General features: G+C 36.6%; 1 protein-coding gene across 1 annotated transcript; it reads left to right on the top strand.

The window, feature by feature from the left end:
• The first annotated feature begins 51 nt into the window (after nt 1–51).
• l(2)09851 (WD repeat-containing protein 1 l(2)09851) lies at nt 52–12,882 on the top strand. The gene is made up of 6 exons (XM_089247831.1): nt 52–458; nt 3,097–3,392; nt 4,495–4,705; nt 4,824–4,966; nt 10,250–10,447; nt 12,494–12,882. The coding sequence occupies exons 1-6, from the start codon at nt 107–109 to the stop codon at nt 12,812–12,814; spliced, it is 1,521 nt and encodes a 506-aa protein (XP_089103957.1). The 5' UTR covers nt 52–106; the 3' UTR covers nt 12,815–12,882.
• Nucleotides 12,883–13,219: the final 337 nt, after the last annotated feature.

The following is a 13,219-nucleotide window of genomic DNA, read 5'->3' as shown; positions in this document are numbered from 1 at the left end:
ATATGGTCACTAAAACTATTGTTCGAGCCAGCTTTGGTCAAGACCGTCCGAAACACCTAACGACGTCCACGCACAAGTAAACAACACGTGTTTTGTGGAAATAGACATGGTGGCCGGTATAATTCGCCCTACCGTGGAAGTCAAAGAAGAGAGGAATTCGGAAATAGATGAAGATGCGATGCAGAGCGAAGAGGATGATGGTAATCCCCGCGTAGAGGACGATGACCGAGAAGAAGAGATGCCTGTAGCTATAGGAATTAAGGATGAAAGTGGCGATGAGGACATTGATGAGGATTCGGAAGAAAATGATGATGAGGAGGATGAAGTTAAAGAGGAAGAAAACATCGAGGTCGAAGATGTTGGACGGAGAAGAGTTTATTTGCCCAACCAGACAAATGATGATGAACCTTTGGAGTGTGATGAATCCGCTTATGTCTTTTACCATGAAGTCAAAACTGGTAAGTGCTACAATTGTAGTGTTCACTCAGTCATTAGGCTAGGTCAGTCAGTCACTCACTCAATCAACAGGTGCTCCGCTGAGCCCTGGGCTCCTTGAGGAAAATAAAATCAGTAACTGATAAACAAATAAAATAAGCCTACGGGGCTCTGTCGCAGATATTATAAAATAAAAAGGGCACTGTGAGTCCAAAAAAAGGTTGAGAACTGTTGGTCTAGGGCATACACGCTCAACTCATGGCTCGCAGACCAAATGTGGCTCTCAAAGTAATCTGATATGGCCCACTACCTGATTCCGTAAAAAATGAACTAAGCTGCACGTTTCGAGATCACTTGATTGACCCGCTGCGCTTTGCAATTCCGGATCACTTAAGTCTGCGGAATTCTTAACGTATCGGTACATGTTGCACAACTGTGTAAATGCATGGCTCTACTTCAGTGATTCCCAACATGGCCGTTAACGCCCCCTGGGGAAGGTGGAAGTTTTGGGTTTCGTATAGGAACCTATGGGTTGGATTGCGGTGGGAGAGAAAAAATTTCTGAAGAAGGGGGCTATGTGGGGCAAGAAAGGTTGGGAACTATGCTCTACCCTAATGTATTTATATTGTTAGAATTTGTACTTGTTTAGTGTTCTTGCTGATACTGCCATCTGTGTTCAATATTTTGAAGTAAAGATAGTAAATCCATCATCTCCGAAATTTCTACTCCACCTACTGGATTAATTTTCCGTAAGCATGGTCAGTGCCAAAGTGGCGACTTTTTTTCAATATCAAAATTTGTTATTGAGTGTGTTTGACCTTGGTCTTTGATGCTTGGTAAAGGAAAGATAAAGTGTGACTTTACTTTCATGAAAATCACTTTTTATAAGTGTAGCGGCTGTACTGGAAACTGCAAATCATAGTGTGGCGTGATGCGACTGGATTATGTTGATGACCCTTATCTCCCTGCTTAGCATTCTGTTTTATTTTATCACACGGTAGATTTTTTGCAATATTACTTAATTTCTCAATTTTATAATATACAGATAATGGAGCCTATGTGTTTTCATTTTGAAAATTGTTCACTTGACATGGCTTCTCTAAATTAACAGAGTGCGCTCAATTTTCACCGTATCCCCCCCCCCCCATGCATTAGGCCGGCATACCAGAAAAGCATCAAGGGAGAGCACGCTGGAAAATCAAATCTTAAATTCTGGATAATTCTTATAAAAATTTGTTGAATGGACCGAATGCATACCGTGACCATATAAAAATCTCTATTTTCTTGGCATGCCGTGATGGACCAGAATCCAGCATTAAAAAATTTGGGGTCCTTTAAGTTTGGCAGCATGCCGGCTGATCTAAAATTGGGAGTTCACTAGAAATCGGGATGCGAACAGCCAAAATAGCTGAATCATTGAATATTTCAAAGAGTACTTTGTTCACCATAATTAAAAACTGTGGTTCAAATTATGAAAGCCGAAGAGGTGAGGTTTCTTTTTTCCCGTAGTCGATCACGGGAAGGGAAATTCAAACAGTTGGAAAAAAGAGCAGCGATTTAATAAATAAAATTTAAATTTGATTATTTTTTGTAATGTTCAATATAATGACTTTCTAATAAAATACCTTGTTTTCCGTGGAACGAAGGGAGTAATTATAACAAGCGTCTATTGTATCTCCCAATTTTCAACCATCATTGTAAAAAAACCATACTTTTGGGGGAATCTATTCCCAAAGAATTCATCGGGGGGGGGGGGATTGTTTCTTCCATTTTTAATTCTCAAAATGATCTTGCTAGCATGATGTAAATTGTTGCCATTGTACCGCCAAAGAAGAATGTACCGAAACCTGTAATGTATGTCGCAGAACAATCTTGAGGAGTTTTGAGTGAAGGAAACACTTATCATGGGATATATACAGCAGAACATTTCCAGTCAATTGAGGGCTTGTTGCAGAGCAATGCAACATTCTGCTTTTGGACCATTGTCATCATATCACGAAAAATATTTCATTTTCTGACTGAAAGACAAAATTTGCCAAACAACCAGCCTCAATTCGGCCTTCAGACATCCAAAATTGGTAAGATGTATGACCTGTATCTGCTTTAACCATGCGTCCCGTTTCTGGCCTGATGGTGATGTCTTGTTTTGGCAAGATTTGATTTGGGAATAGTAATGACAGGTAACTTTATCTACAGGTTGGTTATAATTAGTGCCTTAGCACTCATCTACAATGCCGTGTACGATGCCACATTTGCAAAGGAGGGGAATCCCTGAGAATTTCACTATAGAAAAGTCCCCCCCCCCCCATATCATTTTTCAAAAATACTTTTTATATTAATTTTTGTAAGGGATTTCGATCTGCTCAAAAAACCTCCCTAATATTCGTCCTCCAAATTTTGCAGCTATGCCTTCTTCCCAAAAACTTTGATTCTTATCTTAATGACTATTCAATGAAAGAACACAAGTGCATTCAAGCTTCTTCTTAGACCATTCTTCTTTAAATAGCTGCTGCTCATTCTATTGATCGCAATGGAAGCAAATCAAGATGTGTATGCATGTAAATTATGTGAATCAGGTATTAGAGATTGTTTAATCAACTCTGTGACAGCGATTTGTTTTGCTAATTAACCACAATTGTGTTTTTGCTATTCTTTTACTAGGTGATCCTTGTTTGAGTTTCCACATTATAGAAGACAACCTGGGTGAAAATCGAGCCGATAAATTTCCGTTGAGCATGACAGTGGTAGGTGGAACTCAGGCAGAGCGATCTCATAGGAATCGACTGATGGTTATGAAATTCAGTAACGTCAAACCTTCTAAAGGTAACTCTGGCAAAGAAGGGAGAGCTGATGCCGAAAACAGGGACAGTTCAGACGATGAAGAAGAAGATGAAGATGAAAAACCAGTTTTAGATTGTGCCGAGATCCACCATCCAGGATGTGTGAATAGGATAAAGGTAAATTCTGGTAATTCGCGTGAGTAATCTGCGAGTTCACTCCATCATATTTACTTGAGCGATAAATTATGTGCATAATAACTTGACTAATCTGAAAACCAGAGGCGTGTGCTTGAGAGAGATGAGACGTTGGAGATTATCAAACTTTTGCTCAATCTACCAGACTCATGAAAAAAATTCTTATGTCTCTCGAATTTTAACTGTGATTGCAAAAAAATCGCTACTTTTTGGGGAAAAAAATGATTCTTGAAGAATTTTGCATGTGTGGACAGTCTGTGCCCCCACCAAATTGACATGGCATGCATAATGTAAGTTGTCGCTATTGTGTCAAATCACAAACAAATATTTCAGTTTGGCGAGCAAAAGTCAAAATTTGCCAAAACAGCCACTATAATTTTGGCATCTCCGTAATCAAATATACATTCTTCTTACTTTGAGGCCAGAATGCAAGCCAGTCTTCCTATTTGAAATAGTTTCTCCGCAGAGAGCAGACAGCCCTTCAAAACAGTACCTACATAATATAAAATTCAGGCATCTACCATTTTCACTTCAAAATATAGAAGACAGATGGCTGCAGAAATATAGCAAAAAGCAAACAACTCTGACAACATAAATACATTAGAGACACTAGAGGCACTCAGAACAGACATTCCGGCGTGTACCAATTCCTTAGAAATTCCCCAGAAGAAATTTGACAGCTTGTTTCCAAGTTGCATGTGCGGTTAAGTAGTGATAGTTAAATGTGCAAGATGACCTGTTTCCTGGATAAATATATGTTCCGTTCAGTCAGTCTGTCTCGTTTTTGAGCTTGATGGCAATCTTTCATTGGGGTCATTCGTATTTGAGTGTAGTGATGATAGGGAATTTTGAAGCTACGTTTTTAAATGATAATGGATGGCTTTTTTTGGTGTAATTGGCTAGCACTACATCATGCTTTTCCAAAAGAGAAAAATTCATACAATTTTAATTCAGTTAATGAAAAATCCCTATTATATTTGTGTATGGGTTTTTGTACGGAATTTGCAACCAAATTCGCCTAGTTGACATCTTTGTAGGCTAATTGTGTTTCTCAGATTGATATATTTTGCTTTTATTTACCCAGGTGACCAACTTGAATGATAAGCCGATTGCAGCATCTTGGTCAGAAGTTGGCAGTGTCGTTCTGTGGGATCTGTCCCACCCCGTGAGGGCTGTCAACGACCATCACGTCATGACCAGATATATAAGAAATAACGAAGGGCCAAAGCCCTTGTTTGCTTTTGACGGACATAGGATAGAAGGATATGCACTTGCTTGGTCACATCTGGATCCTGGTAAGCTCTCATAGTTTTTGATTTTTCAACATTTTAAAATAGCAAACCACAGTTGCCATTGAATTTTATGATCCGATACGTTTTTTTGTAAACTTTTTTTTTCTTTTTGTAAATCAAGGTGTTCTGGCCTCTGGTGATTGCAAGAAATTCATTCATTTATGGAAACCGTTGGAAGGAGGGACATGGCATGTTGACCAGAGAGCTTACACAGGCCACACTGCATCTGTTGAAGATATACAGTGGTCACCGAATGAAAATAACGTAATTATTTTTTCTACCCATCTTTTTGTATTGTGTTTGTTGATTGGTTCATAACAGGGTTGGTAAAAAAACCGGTTTTTTTGAAAAAAACCAAAAAACCAGGTTTTTTTGGTTTAAACCAGGTTTTTTTGGTTTAAACCAGTTTTTTGTTTTAAATAGTATTAACATTAAAAACAATGAAATTTCTGAAAAATCATTCAAACTTCTAATAATTAACTAAAATAAAATGGTTATTAATGTAATTAACACTATTCCCATACTAATTAATCAATAAATATTTATTACATTTTAACAAAAACCAAAAACCAACTTTTGCAATTTAATTATTTTTTGCTTAACTCAATGGATTACTGTGTGTTTGAAAATTCTTTCAATGTTATTATTAATCATATAGTATATAAAGGTTTTTCTCCAGTTACTTTTAGTATGCTTAATTATGAAACTATTTTGCAAAAAGTAATGAAAATTAGGTGAATATAATGTATTTAATGAAGCATAAATAATGCAGATTAATTTGCAATGATTTACGATATACAGGGTGATTATAACTAAGGTTCCGATTTCAAAACACTGTAAAAAAAGAACGATTGTCAGAATGACTTGAAAATCGACATGAATATTCCTGAAAAAATTCAATTTTATTTGATAAAGGGGAAAAAATACTTAAAAATGTAAAACTAATGACATCATCCAACATGTGGGAAATTTGCTCGCAGAATGGAAACGATAGCCAGTCATGGCAAAATGATACCTTAATTATAGCATTGCACGATTTCATAATTCATGGAAACATCACAAAAAACGAAGTAATTGAACAAATAACTACAACTTACTTAAGAAATGTTAAATATGTTGTCCACCGCGTGTTCTGGCTATGAGGTTGAAAGCCAAAAATTCTTGTTCAACAACAGAATCTGAGCATGCCATGGTCATGATGTGGATGTGCTTGCAATTTACTAAAAAACACAAAATTAAAAAAAACCACTTGGTTAAAACCAAGGTTTAAACCAACCAACCCTGGTTCATAATGTCATTAGTCTGTGAAATTTTCGAAACTAAGTCCGTAAAATTTTTCCATGTTCACAGCGGTTAAATTTATGGTTTTGCCACATGTTTTTCTAATCATATATTACAGCTGAGAAGTCTCAGATTTTCCAGGAGTCTCCAGAATTTCTACTCCATCTTTTGAACTCCCAGAAAATTCTTATACCTCCCAAATTTTGACTGTGATACAAAAAATCCCTATTGTTTTGGTGGTGGGGGGGGGGAATTATTTCTTAGGAATTCACCCGGAAAAAGACTGTTGCTTCCTACCAAAAATGACATCATAAATGTAATGTAAATTTAGAGAGATAGATGGCTTTTTCTCAGCTCATTGTATCAAGGAAACAGATGTTTTCTGGATTTTATGCAGAGGTGAACTAACTTGAAAAGAAAAGTCAGCTGGTCTCCACCGGGGCTTGAGCATTCCATTAAGCCCTTTTGCATTCCAGGCAAGCATCACTTCATAGAAAAATCCCTAAAAGTCTTCAAATTGAGCTTCGTTGGAATGGAAAATACTCTTTCAGTCCTTGCAATTTCAGGCTGACTCCGTGTTCTCAGGGAAAATATGGGGAATCAGGATTTCAAGTATGAAAAATCTGTAGTTGTCGCCAAATTCGAGATGTGAGGTGAGAATATTCTCCTGGATGTAAAAATTGAAGAATAATCGAGAATATTCATTTTTCTTTTAAATCATTTAAATTTTTTTTACTAGTTTTGTTTATATTGTGAAATATAAATCAGTTTTCATTGCCTGAAACATTTACAACAAAACAATTTTTGTTATAATCACCCCCAATGGCAACTTTAGTTCGAGAATATTCTCAGGGTCATGACGATAGGTTTTAAAAGTATGGTTATAAAGACTTTAGAAACCTTAAAAAATTATTCTAAAATTAGATATATTTTCAGAAATAAGTTCATAACAAAAGAAATTGAACCAAAGTTGATTGATAAAGGAAGCTATTCTTATACAATCACTTTCATTCTAAGAAGATATGGAACTGTTGTTTTCTTCAATGCACACACACACACTTAAATTCTGTATCACTCGCATTTCTTTAAAAGTTGTGTAATTCAGCCCCATGTTGGTTTAATTTTCGTGCTTTCAAACTTTAATATTGTGGTCTATAAACTTCAATGTTCCTATTTTCTTGATGGGAAGAGAGATGGAAACAGGGAATATTCTTGAGAATATTCTCTCAAATAACTACTATTATAAATTACTAGAGAATATATATTCTTATCAAAAATAATAATTATTCTCAAGTTATTTATCAAGATTATTTATTATAATACATGTTATTACATATATTCTTGATAATACTCTCTGGAAAGATTTTTCGGTAACTGAAGAATATTCTCATCGAGGAGAGTATTCGAGAATATTCTCTGGAAGCACTATTATTATTAATAACTTCAGAATAATTCTTATTATTTTCCATAAGAATGTTCCCCAGTAATTTATGAAAGTAGTCCTTCCAGAGAATATTCTCAAGGATATTATATGTAACTATATTATGAATAACAAGAGAATATTCTCATCAAGAATTTATAAGAATATTCTCAAGTTATTTATAATAGTAGTTTTACCAGATAATATTCTCGAATATTCTCAAGAAAAGATAATGTAACATAAAGCTTATTCTCAAGAATTTTACATCTCTACGCCAAATAGATACCAAAAGCCATCGAAGTGGCTAATTATAGCTAAAAATAATTGGGACAGCAAAAAGTGTGTCCTGGAAAAACTGGACTTATATATGGTCACCCATTGAAATTTCAAAAAAGTGTCCAAAGTTTCTCTTTTATTTGTTTGACATGTTTTCTTTGATGTGGAATGTGTCATCACTTGATAAACTACAGATTTTTCAAGTTTGTGAATTGGCAGCTATGGCTGTGGCGTGAGGTGCTGAAATAGCCCCCCAGGTAGGACTGTAGAGATAGAGATATAGTTTTTTCTTAGCCCAATATATCAAGGAAACATATTTTCTGAATTTTATGCCGAAGTGAACTCGAAGGAAAAGCCATCTTTGACTTTTCTTTCAGAGTTTACCTAGGAGTAAGAAAAACCTGTCTATCTCAGGGGGCATTTTCAAGTTAAGAGAGGCTACTAATGTCTCCAGTGGTGTAGATAGTAGCATGCTTGCCCGGAATGCAAGAGGACCGGGGTTTGAGTCCCGGCAGAGACCGATGATTTTTCTTTCTGACTTCAATTCAGTATAAAATCTAGAAAATATCTCTATTTCCTTGATTCAATGTAAATTGTCACCGTTACATTAAATCACAAAGAAATGTGCCATTTTGGCCGAGAAAAGATGAAATTCTCCATATATCGCTCAGTTTGGCTTCTTGAAATGCTCCATTTTTGGGACCAGTGGGGATTTTTTTTTTGTGATAATTTGTATTTTGTGAAAGGTCTGGGAAACTGACTCAAATTTTGGCTCGATAGACCCCTGCTACTGTTTGGTCAATTCTGTACTCTTTGCAATAATTAGCAATGGTTCTATGTTTTTCCCAAAAGGAAAAAAATCCTTTGATTTTATTTCGATCTATGAAAAATCTTTGATTTTATTTTGATTTTCAGGAAAATCCCTACTTTGTTTCTCAAAAATCCTTATATATATTTTTTAATAATACAAAATTTGAATCAGTGTGAAAAATTCTCCAAAAAGTTTGCAGTTTTGATATAAAATTCAGGGGTGTTACCAAAGATCTATGTTGCATTATGATTGTTCTGAGAAAACTAGTTTACACAAGCATATACAATTACATTCAAAAAGTTCCGAGACTTAACAGGGGTCTGTCCAGACTTTTTTTGTAAAATCCTGTTTTTGTGAAAATTTTTGTTATTTTTCTGAAAAGGGTCATTAATTTTGTGAAAAATAAGTAATTTTGTGGGAAGCAAAGTAATCTAGTTAATATATCATAGAAGAAATTAAATGCCAAATTTATATTTTGAAAAGGGTCAGTTTTTCATATTTAGAATTTTGTGAAATGGATACAAATTTTGACTAGACAGATCCCTGTTTAAGTTTGATGAGACTAATTTTGGTTCACTGAATTCAAATGATGCTGCCTTGATATCATCCACCTGCCTCTCCTTCACACTTTGAATATCTTGCTGGAATCTTTCTCCTTGTTCATAACTGACTGCTCTCAGGTTGTTGGAGGAAAAAAAATCCAAATTTATTTTTTCGAGACATTTGATCTAGAAGATTTTTGTATGAACAGAGCAGGTCTGAATTAACAATCAGTATGGCTTGGTGCAGGGTACTGTATTTAGAATTGCGTTTTAAATTTCACAAACAAAATGCCACATATTTGATACATTACATGAAGTCTGTATTAAAGGTCTGTTTGTGTACTTACAACAGTTACGGAAAGATCTGTCTTGGAACAGTTCAGAATCAGATCCTAATGTGTTTCAGAGAGATGAGACAGATCTTTCGGAGATGGACTATGATTGTTGTGTGAGAGTGGACATGAGATGTGGATACTATCTTACAAGTCTAAACAAAATAGTATGACTTGGTGGCCCACAGGCTTCATTTTGAAATTTTTAATTTGACCTGCTATGTCTGGAAAAACTGGGGAAGACCCTGAATTAAAGCATTGGGTTATGATATCTGTAAACGTTATGTCCAAATAACTGATCAACTGTCATAGAAATATAATATTAATCATGTTCTGCGGCATTCTTCAACTGCCACTGTGGTGGTCGAGTGGTCATCGTGGCAGATTTGCATTGCGGGGACCCAGGTTCGAGCCCAACACTGTCATTGCAGTGGTGGTCGGCTGAAGTTAATTTTCTGTGGTTCCCAACTTCGAGTGCAAATGCGAGCCAATCTCCCTGTTAAAAAGTTTCATTACAGAGAGCAACAGGCCTACAAACAGTATAAATATGCAGCCATTACACTTCACTTCTGAAGTACAGATGGCAGCACTGAAAAATCAATGTGTATATAACACTATATATGCATCCAGACTGTTAGGTACACACACTTTCGGCACAACTCACTAGGTAGTAAATTGCCCACAGCGAAAGACCTGAGTTTACTCAGGAAAAAAAAAACATTCTTCAACTATAGTGGAATTTAATTTACCAATTTCGGAATCAAGGCTAAATCTTTATTTCTACTTTTCATGATATACTATCTAATCTTTCTCTCGATATGTTTTGCTGTGTGTAATTATATACTTGAAACATCATCTTTCACTTGAATTTGTATTCATTCATAGGTTATGGCTTCCTGCTCAGTGGACAAGTCCATCAGGATATGGGACATACGGGCACCTCCTGATAGTGCTTGCATGCTCACCAAGGCAGATGCTCATGAAACCGATGTCAATGTTATACATTGGAATAAATTCGATCCACTCATATTGTCTGGAGGCGATGACGGTCACATCAAAGTGTGGGATTTGAGATCTTTCCCAGTAAGTGACTTTCAGTTTAGTTGTGATTGTTGCTGTGTTGTGCTGGAGTAAGGCTGCACAGTTAAACAAAAAAAATTATGTACCAATTGAATTTTTCGAGCCAAGCAAATTTTTTTCGTGCAAAAAATGGACCAAAACACGAGTGCTCAACCATTATGAGATTGCGGGCCGTTTCATCTGGGTGAAAGCATGTTGTGGCCACTTAGTTAAGTGATCTGGAACAGTGCTGTGGGTCATTTAGGTCATCTGTAAATGTGTCACGGCTCACTTAAATGATTTGGAAATGTGCTGTGGGTCGCTCAAGTAATGTAATGTGCAGTGCATAAGATCTGCAAATGTGCAGTGGTTGCTTAAGTGCTCTAGAACTGTGTTGTGGGTCACACAAGAGATCTGTTAATGTACTGTGGGTAGTTCAAATGATCTAGAAATGTGCTGCAGCTGCTTAAGTGCTCTGGAACTGTGCCGCTCAACTGATTTGTAAATATGTGTTGCGAGTCAGTTAAATAATTTACTTCATCATACGGCAGTTTTCAACCAGTGGAGTTGGGTGGGAAATGAAGGCTCCATCCATCGGTGGTTGCCCCATTATCGGCTGGTAAAGAACTTGCTTATGACTTCATAGTGGAAGACGAGCATCTTACCACTGTGCGCCACTCGGGCTAGTTAAATAATCTAGAACTGTGACCTTGATGGTAACCTTCATAGTGGAAGACGAGCATCTTACCACTGCGCCACTCGGGCTAGTTAAATAATCTAGAACTGTGATCAAGGTCAGTTAAATAACCTAGAATTGTGGTGTTGGTCACTTAAATGACTTGAAAATTCACCGCTGGTCACTTAGTTGCTCTGGTCAACTGTGGTACTGTACTCAAGGTACTGTACTATAAATGTGCTCTTGGGTTGTTTAAGTGTTCTGGGAATGTGCTGCAGGCTAACTCAAGTGATGTGGAACTACACAGCGGGTCATTTAACCCCTTCACGATGATGGACAGGATATTGTGTCCAAACGCAGGTGAAATAAATTCAAACAAGTTCTCTGTATTTTCTTTCCTCTCTCTTCACCAACGAGAATCGTTATATTACCCCTATCTCAAGTGAAAATGCTTTCTTTTCCCTCCTTTCTTTCTATATTTCTATTAATGATTTTTTTCCATACATATAATTTATCTTTCTACCACATGCATGTAAGAGCAAAATTGAACATGTAGAGTGAGGGTGAAAAAAAGACCCTCCCAAAAAAACCATTACCCACCTTATCTATTATACTTTTCCTTCTTTTATATATTTTTTCCCTTTCCCTAGCATGCGGTTAGGTTAGGACGATGTTACCAGATTTAGGGGCCGTTCAAGTATTACGTAAGCAAATTTTTAGCCATTTTTGACCCCCCCCCCCTGTCAGCAAAATGAGCTGACCCCCTCCCCCTCTTGTGAGCAAAATTTCGTCATCAGCTCTGCCCCTCTGAATCCTAACTCATATTTTCAAAAGGGGTGGTTGATTACGTGAGCATTATCCAAACACCCCCCCCCCCCTTGTCATCAGAAGTCCGAAAATCGGAAGCCCCCTCTGTCCCATCGATGATGTTATACTTGAACGGCCCCTTATCACCGTTTTGTCAAATAGAGATAATCAAAATTTATTGCCAAAAGCTTGTACGTAGCGATTAAGTGATCTGTTTATGTGCATCTTCGTTAATTTTTACGAACTTGATGTGGGCCACATCAGATGACTTTGAGGTCCATGTTCGGACTGCAAGCCTTCAGCTGAGTGTGTATGGTCTAAAATAATTGTTTGTATGTTTTCCGGATGAAATGACTCATTCCCGATATTTTATAAATATGATGAGACGAATTCCGAAAATTTTTTACAGACTTGAGATTTCATTTAGCAATCAAAAAAAAAGAAAATTTTATACATATTCCAATGTGTTTTAGTCTACCCAGTGACCCAGGATTTGTCGAGCCCTGTGCTAGGTGTAGGAGTAATATTGCATTGTAATCATCGTGTCTATTTCATTATTTTTAATGTATTTCGTTTTCTTTTTCCAGAATCGAGCAGCAGTGTGTTCCTTCAAACACCATGTGGCTCCAATAACATCAGTTGAATGGCATCCCACCGACCGCTCATCGTTTGGAGCCTCAGGTGCGGACGATCAGTTAACCATCTGGGATCTGGCAGTCGAGAGAGATACAGATCAAGAAACACAGACTGATGTGCCAGCTGATGTGACAAACCTACCGCCGCAGCTTCTGTTCATACACCAGGGACAAAAAGAAATCAAAGAGTTACACTGGCATCAGCAGATGCCTGGTGTAGTGATAAGCACGGCTATGTCTGGGTTCAATGTATTCAGGACTATAAGTATATAATGTATGAATAGAAAGGGAGAAGTTGTCAGAGAAGGAAAGAATTAAAGTGTGTTTTTGTATAAAAAGAATTGAGTAACATCTTTTTAACACTCGATCATAGCCATAGTTATAAATTTCAGTTGATTATGCAGATTTCAAGGCGTTCCCAAGGGATGGATACATCTAGCGTTTGTGTATAACTTAATGTACAATGATCATAATCACATCAAAATTTTGAAAATTAAAGATGATAAGTAATGAACGATGATCTTGTAGATAAATTTCGTTAGTTCACATTTGTTGATATAATCTTGAATCAATTTTTTTCCACGTGATGATTTTCATATCTAGAACTTTGAATACCTCTATGGGTACAAGATTCCATGAAAGACTGGTTATATTTGGAAATGATGAGATTTCGGGAAG

The sequence above is a fragment of the Pholcus phalangioides genome, unplaced genomic scaffold (genome assembly GCF_987345545.1).
Source record: "Pholcus phalangioides strain wild (caught in Gottingen) unplaced genomic scaffold, Ppha-v1.0 ptg000018l_1, whole genome shotgun sequence".
NCBI lineage: Eukaryota > Metazoa > Arthropoda > Arachnida > Araneae > Pholcidae > Pholcus > Pholcus phalangioides.
Note: the sequence above shows the minus strand (reverse complement) of the source record. Positions and strands in the feature narration are given on the sequence as shown.